This window comes from Thalassophryne amazonica, chromosome 7 (assembly GCF_902500255.1).
Source record: "Thalassophryne amazonica chromosome 7, fThaAma1.1, whole genome shotgun sequence".
NCBI lineage: Eukaryota > Metazoa > Chordata > Actinopteri > Batrachoidiformes > Batrachoididae > Thalassophryne > Thalassophryne amazonica.
The window spans coordinates 58,449,823-58,460,375 of NC_047109.1; the positions used below are offsets into that span (position 1 = coordinate 58,449,823).

The 10,553-nt window shown below is 42.5% G+C and overlaps 1 protein-coding gene across 1 annotated transcript in view; it reads right to left on the reverse strand.

The window, feature by feature from the left end:
• The window catches only part of notchl (notch receptor, like), a 30,994-nt gene extending 20,729 nt beyond the window's left edge, over positions 1-10,265 (reverse strand). The window contains exons 1-3 of the mRNA XM_034174283.1: positions 10,030-10,265; positions 8,042-8,186; positions 2,392-2,724 (exon numbers count right to left, since the gene is read on the reverse strand). Coding sequence (XP_034030174.1) covers positions 2,392-2,724; positions 8,042-8,186; positions 10,030-10,081 — 530 coding nt within the window. The 5' untranslated portion in view covers positions 10,082-10,265. The remainder of the gene's footprint in view (positions 1-2,391; positions 2,725-8,041; positions 8,187-10,029) is intronic.
• Positions 10,266-10,553: the final 288 nt, after the last annotated feature.

Consider the following 10,553-nt stretch of genomic DNA (forward strand, 5'->3'; position numbering starts at 1 on the left):
GATCTTCGCAACGCATTTTGACACTATCACCGTCCAAAGTACAAACTTATAGTTTAGTGAGGAAACTCATTCATATTTTTTACTTCTGCCAACAAAGTTGGGTAGAAGTTATGTTTTAATCCCTGTTTGTTTGACCGACTGTGAACAGCCTGTAACCCACAATTTTTCATATATCATTATGAAAGTTTTACAGACGATTCATATCCTGGCACGAACTGATTAAAGTTTCAAGGTCATAGGTCAAAGGTCAAAGTCAGGAAAAATTGGAAAAATCCCCATCTTTTAACAGAGAATGTATTTTCAAACATTCATAACTCTATCAAAAAATATTGAATGACTTTCATATTTGAGAGCTTTATGCAGGATCATATCCTTTATGGACTGACAAAGCTTGATCTGGATCTGATCCGGACTACAGATTTTGTGGCCAATTAAATTTAACATTGAAAACCCCATTTAATGTATATTTTACATTATATCTTGATCAAATATGCCATAATCGCTCTCATATTTGAAAGTGGGGTGCAGACTGGAACTCACTATCGCCTGACAAAATTTGATCCAGATCTGATCTGGATTGTGGATTTTGTGGCCAATTAAATTTAACATTGAAACCCCCATTTAATGTATATTTTACATTATATCTTGATCAAATATGCCATAATCGCTCTCATATTTGAAAGTGGGGTGCAGACTGGAACTCACTATCGCCTGACAAAATTTGATCCAGATCTGATCTGGATTGTGGATTTTGTGGACATTTGAATTTAATATTGAAAAGCCCATTTTGGTGTACATTTTGCATTATATCTCAATCAAAAGTGCCTCATTCACTCATTTCTCTGTTATAGCTTTTTACCTACACCAACAAAATTAGATGGCAGTCCCAATTTTATGCCTGTTTGTCTATCTTCTAGTTATCAGTTGAAAGCCAAGTGACAAAAAGCAATGACAAATTTTACATAGCAAATATAACCAATGCTCTGTGAAAATTATATGAAAAAGAATTCAGAAACCGAAAAAGTTGGGAAAAAAAACTGGACAACATCACAGAAAAACTTTGATTCAAGTGCATGAACTAAATACATACTCCTGACATTTGATCACATCTAATTTAGGTTTTGGAAAGCCCCTTGTAACAGGGCTTTGACCTTGAAAAATTTACCAAAGTAAAAATTTGCAGAATTAGAAACTAGTGTTGGTGGAGGTTTGAGCTCTGTGAGCACGGTGCACTGCTATCTGAATTTAATATATAAAAAAATTCTAAGTGAAAAAACTTTGACCTTCAGTTTGAGAATGACTATTGGGCAGCTCAGTCTCATTTGAGGGCAGGCGCTAAAGCAGGGGTAGGCAACCTGTTCCAGAAAGAGCCATGAGGGTGCAGGTTTTCTTTGCAGCCACTGACTCCACCAGGTGATTTTACTGATTAATATCACTTTGAGCAGATGGAATCAGTTAAAATATGACGTATATGGTGCAATAATTCTACATCCAGGGACAGCCGTCTCTGAGTTTTTGGGGAAATTACAAGACAAACAAAGTGAATATGCAAAGAAAAGTGACAATGCAGTGGAAAGGGTGACGTGTGTTGCAATTTGTTTATGACCAAGAGCTCAAACATGTCGAGGCGGTTTTGCAGGTGAGAGAATGCAGCTACTCTGGTTAGCTGTGTAGGCTAACACCTACCGACACAACCGCTCCCATTTGCCTCATCTTCCTGTCTGCACTGGGAATGCCCCCCCCTCCCCCCTCACTTTTCGGGACTGCTTCAGTGTTTGCAGCTGAAAACAAATCAGCACCCCATTTCAGGACCGGCTGTCCCCATAAGTGGTCAAATCCTGCGATATCACACAGGGTTCAAACGAGACTGCGGTGCCCTATTTCTATACTGAGTGAAAAGTGAAGGTGCTGAAAAGATGAACTGCACCTCTATCATGTCCTAATTACTACTCATGTCAGAGGTAGAATACATATGAAATTCTGTGTCATCTACAGTATTCACACTCTTTGTTTCAAGCTCTCTGTTTAGCTGTGTAGGCTAACACTTGCCGACACAACCTCTCCCATTTGCCTCATCTTCCCTTCTCTACTGGGAACCAAAAAAAAAACCCCTGCACTTTTCATGACTGCTTCAATGTTTGCAGCTGAAAACAAATTAGCACCCCATTTCAGGACCGGCTGTCCCCATAAGTGGTGAAATCCTGCGATATCACGCAGGGTTCAAACGAGACTGCGGTGCCCTATTTCTATACTGAGTGATAAGTGAAGGTGCTGAAAACATGAACTGCACCTCTATAATGTCCTAATTACTACTCATGTCAGAGGTAGAATACATATGAAATTCTATGTCATATACAGTATTCACACTCTTTAACGTAAGATCACACCCACCCATTTGATTCAGCCGGTGACTCCTTAGCCAGTAGGTCAGTGAGCTGTTGATGGTCAAAGGTGACTAGGTTCCTGTTCGTGGCGAGGGGGGCGGCACCTCTCAGTTTGAGTGGAGACTGGAGGAGGACACTGAGAGCCCAGAGCAGGGAACTGTTGGAGAAGGTGCCACGCTGTAGTGAGATGTGGGTATGGACGACCAGGGTGCCTTTAGCCCAAAGGGGGCTTTGGTGTATGAAGCAGTCACTACCGTCCCATCCACAGGGGGCGCTGTCACATCCCTGCTCACAGTGGGAGTTGGCATAGTGATCACGGCAGTACTGAATGTGGCCTGGACTGAGAGCCAGATAGGGAGGAATGAAGAGACAGAATGACATGTTTGCAATAATTTTAGGTTCAAATAGAATACAACTATTATAAATAATCATGGTCTGGATGGTGAGCTATGCTTTGGTTCAGCAATTTAAGTTCAAGAGTTGTAATAAGCTTGATCCAAGACCCACTAACGTAGATGAAGGTAGCGCCGTCTTATAATCTACATCACTATGGCATTTTATATTGCTTGATATTGTTTGATATTGCACTTCTGCTACACCAGGTGGGTGTAGGAATTGGGGGTGAGAGGTCTTGATCATGAAATTCTTTATTCTAGTATGCGGTTGATCAGACAATTTTAAAATATAAAAACTGATGGAGTTGCAGAAGAAAGTTCACCTATCTTCTCCAAAATTACCAAAAAATGTAATGTTTTGGAAACACTTTGCTATGTAGCCGAAGGGGTTCCACAAATCTTCAGTAGCATGGAAACCTGATCCTACCTGTTGAACGAAGGTGGCAGCAGCCATGTGAGATCACTAAACTGCTTGGCCATTTTTGTTACACTGCATGACACCACCCGAGGTTGCCCAAGTGCCATAAGGTGTTCGCAGTGGTGGGCACAGCTAACCAAAAAGGTCGTTTTGATAACCATTAATCAGATAACTGAAAAGTTATCTTTTATGATGATAAACTGATAAACTGCTAAAAAAAAAAGATCTTTATTACAGATAACCGATAACTTTTAGTATTGATTTGGACGCGGCCACATCAGATTACACTGTCGGCTTCTGATAAACCAGTTTCACTTTTAGCGCCGCAGGGGCTTCTGGGTAAATTCAAGGATCACAAACACAAAGAACACACGAAAAATGAGTAAATAAAAAAATAAAACACCAAACACTGTCATCATCCTTCAAAAGCAGAAAACACAATATTAGAAGTCACAGTTTATCTCTGTATTAGATACACCATCACGAGCTAAAAGCTGCCACTTTTGTCACAAGCTTTGAACCCTGCCGCTTAAACAACCAAAATACATCCATTAATGCATTGATTAGCAGAGTAAAATACACGTAGTACGAGGGTAGGCTGAAAAGTTCTAAGGCTCACTATAATGCAGTTAATGCATTAACTGTATCATAGTGAGCCAACTGTATCATAGTGAGCCTTAGAACTTTTCAGCCTACCCTCGTAAATATAAATTCTTATCTGTTAGTTTCAGTGGGATTAATCCGAATAAATAATCCACGTTTTAAACCCAAAACAATGTCTAAACGTGAAGAAAAGTCCCTCCCTCTGTACACACAGCTGCGACATGAGAGCTCCTCTCCCCCACCGAGTCTTGGCGATTAAATTACAGCCACAAAGAAATAAAATAAAATAATGTTTAATGTTTGTTTTTGTATCGAGTGGATAAGCCACTGTTAACGTGCAAATTGATCCTGAACTACACTACCCACAAAGCTCCCTGCATCGACCGGCCAATCACTTTTGCGCTTAATGATGATATCATTATACTGGATTGGTCAAGGCCACGTAGTGTATAGTTCAGTGGTCAAGGCCCATATTAACAAAGACCGCCACTGGTGCCGTTGTCCAACAGGGTGCCGGCGGAAATTGGGCTACTGCTGGGTGAAGAAGGAGAGGAGGAAAATGTGTCCAGAAACAGAGGGAGAACAAAAAAATTAAAAGGGTGGATAGTGAGAGTCGGGACTTTGAATGTTGGCAGTAGAACTGGTAAAGGGAGAGAGCTGGCTGACATGATGCGCAGGAGAAAGGTAAACATATTGTATGTGCAAGAGACCAACTGGAGGAGAAGTAAGCCCAGGAGCATCGGAGGTGGGCTCAAGTTGTTGTATCTTGGTGTGTATGGGAAGAGAAGTGGTGTTAGGATCATTGTAAAGGAAAAGTATGTTAAGAGTGTGCTAGAGGTTAAGCGAGAGACAGGGTGATGAGTGTGAAGTTGGAAATTGAAGCGTTGATGATGAATATCATCAGTGCATATGTCCTACAGCTAGGTCACATGATGAAGGAGAAAGAAGATTTCTGGAGTGAGTTACATGAGGTGGTGGAGTGTGTGCTCAAGCATGAGAGAGTGGCAAATGGAGCAGATTTCAATGGGCATGTTGGTGAAGGGAACAGAGGTGCTGAGGAAGTAATGGGTAGATATGGTATCAAGGACAGGAATGTGGAAGGGCAGACAGTAGCTGATTCTGCAAATAGTATGGAAATAGCGGTGGTGAATATCTACTTTAAGGATAGGGAGGAGCACAGGGTGACATATAAGAATGGAGGAAGGTGTACACAGGTGAACTACATTCTTTATAGGAGATGCAAGCTAAAAGAAATTGGAGACTGAAAGGTGGTGGCAGGGGAGAGTGAAGTTAGACAGCATAGGATGGTGGTTCGTAGGATGACTTCAGAGGTAAAGAAAACAAAGAGAGTCAGAGCTCAAACGTTTTAAATGGAAAAGGATCAAATGGTGGGAGCTGAAGGAGGAAGACTGTTATGTGAAATTCAGTGAGCAGGTGAGAGAGGTACTGGATGGAGGGGAAGCAATTTTGGACAACTGGAAAAGTACTGCAGATGTGTTGAGGGAGACTCCTAGGAAGGTACTGGGTGTGACACCTGGACAGTGGAAGGAAGATAAGGAGACTTGGTGGTGGAACAAAGATGTCCAAGAAAGCATAAGGAGAAAGAGGTTGGCGAAAAAGAACTGGGATAGTCTGATGAATGAAGAAAATGAGACAGAGAAAAGGTTGGATGATGTGGAGAGAGTAAATCAGGAAGTGCTAGAGATTAATAAGGATGAAGTGAGGGCAGCTATGAAGAGGATGAAGAGCGGAAAGGCAGTTGGTCCAGATGACATTCCAGTAGAGGCATGGAAATGTCTAGGAGAGATGGCAGTGGAGTTACTAACCAGATTATTTAATAAAATCTTGGAAAGTGAGTAGACGCCTGAGGAGTGGAGATGAAGTGTGCTGGTTCCTATTTTTAAAAACAAGGGTGATGTGCAGAACTGCAGTAACTAACTACAGAGGCATAATATTAATCAGCCACAGCATGAAGTTATGGGAAAGAGAAGTCAGAAGGTAGTCTTAAAAACAGGTGAAGATCTGTGAGCAGCAATATGGTTTCATGCAGGCAAAGATCAGCACACATGCAATGCTTGCTCTGAGAGCGCTGTTGGAAATGTATACACAAGGCCAGAAGGAGTTGCATTGTGTGTTTGTGGATTAAGAGAAAGCTTATGACAGGGTGCCAAGACGAGAGTTGTGGTATTGCATGAGGAAGTCTGGAGTGGCAGAGAAGTATGTGAGGGTGGTGCAGGAAACATACAAGGATAGTGTGACAGTGATGAAATGCACAGTAGGAATGACAGACTCATTCAAGGTGGAGGTGGGATTACACCAAGGATCAGCTCTGAGTCCTTTTTTGTTCGCAATGGTGACGGACAGGTTGACGTATGAGATCACACAGGAGTCTCCATGGACTATGATGCTTGCAGATGACATTGTGATCTGAAGTGAGAGTAGAGAGCAGGTCGAGTCTAGCCTGGAGAGGTGGAGATATGCTCTGGAGAGAAGGGGAATGCAAGTCAGTAGGAGCAAGACTGAGTACCCAGACAGCAAATACATCCGGGCCGGATGTAGTCCAACATCTGGTACCAATCCTGAAAACAGATCCGGTCCAGACAGTTTTTGCACCCTGGCGCAGATCCGGCACGGATCCGCTTTACAGTTCTGGAACAGATCCAGACCAGATCTGAACTGGATCGGCAAAACACCAACCGTTTACAGACCATATATGGCACGGATCTGGGACAGATGTGGTCCGCATCACAGCACCGTGGCAGGAACATGGGGCATAACGATAAGCAATTTTATCTGCACTTGGCAGAAACTATCCATTAGAGGTTATTAACTCTGTACTCTGTAATCGTGATCGTCACTGAGGCTTTTTTAAATGCTTATTGCAAAGGGTCACTGATCTGTGTGTTATAGATACAAATCAGTTTCCTCGGATCCACAGAACTTACCCATGTAAAACTTGTTCCTGCCACGGTGCTGTGATGCGGTCCACATCTGCCCCAGATCCGTGCCAGATATGGTCTGTAAACGGTTGGTGTTTTGTGGATCCAGTTCAGATCTGGTCCGGATCTGTTCCAGAACTGTAAAGCGGAGCCATGCCGGATCTGGGCCAGGGTGCAAAAACTGTCTGGACCGGATCTGTTTTCAGGATTGGTACCAGATGTTGGACTACATCCGGCCCGGATCTATTTGCTGTCTGGGTACATGTGTGTAAATGAGAGGGAGCCCAGTGGAATACTGTGGTTACAAGGATGTGGTGATGTGGTGAATGTAGATGAGTATAAATACTTGGGATCAACTGTCCAAAGAAATGGAGAGTGTGGTAGAGAGGCGAAGAAAAGAGTGCAGGCAGGGTGGAGTGGATGGAGAAAGGTGGCAGTAGTAATTTGTGACCCAAGAATATCTGCAAGAGTGAAGGGGAAAGTCTACAAGACATGCTGTATGGTTTAGAGATGTTGGCACTAGCAAAAAGACAGGAGACAGAGCTGGAGGTGGCAGAGCTGAAGATGTTATGATTCTCTTTTGGAGTGGCGAGGATGGACAGGATTAGGAATGAACATATCAGAGGGACAGCTCAGGTGGGACAATTTAGAGACAAAGTCAGAGCGGCGAGATTGAAATGGTTTGGACAAGTGCAGCGGAGGGACCCAGAATATATAGGGAGAAGGATGCTGAGGATGGAGCCACCAGGCAGGAGGAGAAGAGAGAGGCCAAAGAGGAGGTTTATGGATGTGCTGAGGGAGAACATGTAGGTGGTTGGTGTGACAGAGGAAGATACAGAGGACAGGGTGAGATGGAAATGATTGATCTGCTGTGGGGCCCCCTAACAGGAGTAGTCAAAGGAAAAAGAAGAACATAGGTTTTGACTCAAGGAAGAGTTGTTATAATTTTGAATGTAGATCAAGAAGTTTTAATTATATTATAATGCCTTCCACTGAATTCCATGTTACTTATGCTTTTGTAAAACAGTGCCCACCTACACTTAAACTCAGTTGTACTGACTAAGATGACTTTTGTAAATTGGCAGAGCTATGTGTTCTACGATCACCCTCTAGCTATGGCCAATACTATTACTATAACCAGCAATAACATTAAAAGATGAAGCTGTAGTTAATTACCAGCATTCTTCCTGTTTTTGTATGTTTTGTCATTTCTTCATGTAAAACAGTTTCTTCAATGGATAAACCACTAAAAGCTTAAATGACTGAAATGTGATCCCTGAGGATGATAAGAAAGGTGTTTACTTGCAGTGGCCTCTCTCCGTCAGACAGTCAAAACCGTCTCTGAGACACTCAGCTTCTATACACTCCTTGTCACACAAGCCATCGCCGAATTTGTTCTTACACCGCCTGGTAACTGGACACTGTCCCCACGGATCACCAGATGCACCTGTGGAGATACATTAAGGCAGAAACCTCAGAAGTATTTGCTGAGGGACAGGTTACTGTGCATTCGTACTGTGTAACAAATAACTGTATAATGTCAAAGTCTACATGTACCCTTAAAAAAACAAACATCATATTTAATTAATTCAAAATGTCCATTATTTAAAAAAAAAAAGAAGGAAATTAACTGTTTCATTTTCTCAGGCGGTCCAACTATAGTTCCAGCACACCCACACACAATATTCAAAAAGGGCTCATTGTTTCAGTGCATTAGCAACAGTTCAACAATACAGGTCAGCCATGAAGGTGGGTCCTGATACGGCTGCTAAAGAGAACAGGAAATGGGCGAGACACAAACAGGAAGTTTCCAGTAGGAGCGAATAGCAACAGGAAATGGAGTGGGCCGGCTTGATAAAGGTCAAAGGTTGTTGCTGTGACAATGACGAATCTGGCGGAGTTTGACAATGGGGTTGGCAGGTGTGTGTGATAAAATAACATCAGGACAGTAACAAAAATTCAACCCAACACACAAAGTTGAATAATAATTATGTAAAACCATCCGCACTTTCTGGATTAGTGAAAAAATTCATGGGGGAAAAAACTCATCAAGCAAATCATAAGGATTTTTATCATACTGACTAATAGATAAGAATAAAACGCTATTCTAAAATTTTTATGCCCCGCGTGGCACTTGCGCCGCGAGGCGGGGCATGTGGCATCCGGGTTGTCTGTCTGTCCGGCCGCAATTCATTCGCCGCAACGTAGCTTGGCACCTATTGCTCGCAGAAACTTCATATTTGGTGGGTACATGCCTTGGAGGAGTACTTCACATGGGTTCGAAGGCCAGTCACCTTGACCTACTTTTGAAGGTCACCAATGGTCACAACTGTCAAATCCTTCTCCACAACATTGCTCGGCACCTATTGCTCGCAGAAACTTCATATTTGGTGGGTGCATGATTTGGAGGAGTACGTCACATGGGTTTGAAGGCCGGTGACCTTGACCTACTTTCCAAGGTCACAACTGCCAAATCCTTTGCCACAACGTAGCTCAGCACCTATTGCTCACAGAAACTTCATATTTGATGGGTACATGCCTTGGAGGAATACTTCGCACTGGTTCAAAGGTCGGTGGCCTTGACCTACTTTTCAAGGTCACCAATTGTCACAACTGTCAAATCCTTCACCTGACATTTGTTCCCCGCAATGTACCTCGGCACCTATTGCTTGCAAAAACTTCATATTTGGTGGGTACATGCCTTGGAGGAGTACTTCACATGGGTTCAAAGGCCAGTGACCTTGACCTACTTTAAAAAATTACCAATCGCTGCATTTGTTCGAAGGCTACTGACTTTTTATGGTAACTGTTGGCCACATACTCTAAATAAATATAATGTCAATCTCCAATTTTTCCACAGTGTGTCCCAGTTTACAACAAACACATGAGGGTTCAACCAAATACCTACCCCACACATGTACATATTACTGCACTTTACATGGAATGTCTCTAGTTCAAATAAACATCATTACTTGGACATCTTAGAATTTAGAAATAGCTCATATTTTCAAACTTAATTTCATGTCATTGTCAGTATTTGGCAATGTTAGACATCGGGTTTGCTCCCCCTTCCTTCCTGTAAAACAAAAAAAGAGGAAAAAAAGAATATATATATATATATATATATATATATATATATATATATATATATATATATATATATATATATAAAACCATCTCGCTGGCCTACTTTAGCAACACCAAGGTGCAGTTTTGCTTGATGTTGAAAAGCTAATGTGCTGCATCAATTTACTACAGAATAATAAAGGTCCATAGAGTGACTATCTCACCTTGACACACCCAGACCAACCCCAGCAGCACCATCATCCTCAGAACCAACATCTCCACTCCTCAGTAGTCGTCCAGTTTAGTCCAGTCCAGCCGTTTAGTGCCACAGAACCACCACCTCTATCTGATCTCAACACCAGCCGTGACTTGTTCTAGTGGCGTAGTTACAGTCCTGTCCGCGTGAGCACTTAGCTCACCCAAATATCATCACCACTGTCGCCACCACCTTCTAACAGTTACCTCCCAGCCCACTTTGTTCACTCACTATTTTTTCTTTGCCACAGGCACAGCGGATATGTGAATAACTTCCTGCCACTGTGTGGAGAAGAATAGGAGAACCATGCACGTATGTGCGTGAGTGTGAGTGTGTGCAAGATTGTGTGCACTTTTCATGTGTCTCAATGTTAACAAAACAGAACAGGGTGCGCAACCACTCAGGAGGTGCCATTTTCTTATATCAGTAACCTACAGGGTGTGTTTATGGAACAGTTGCAAGCTGATCTTCACACTGTTACTTGTAATTTCT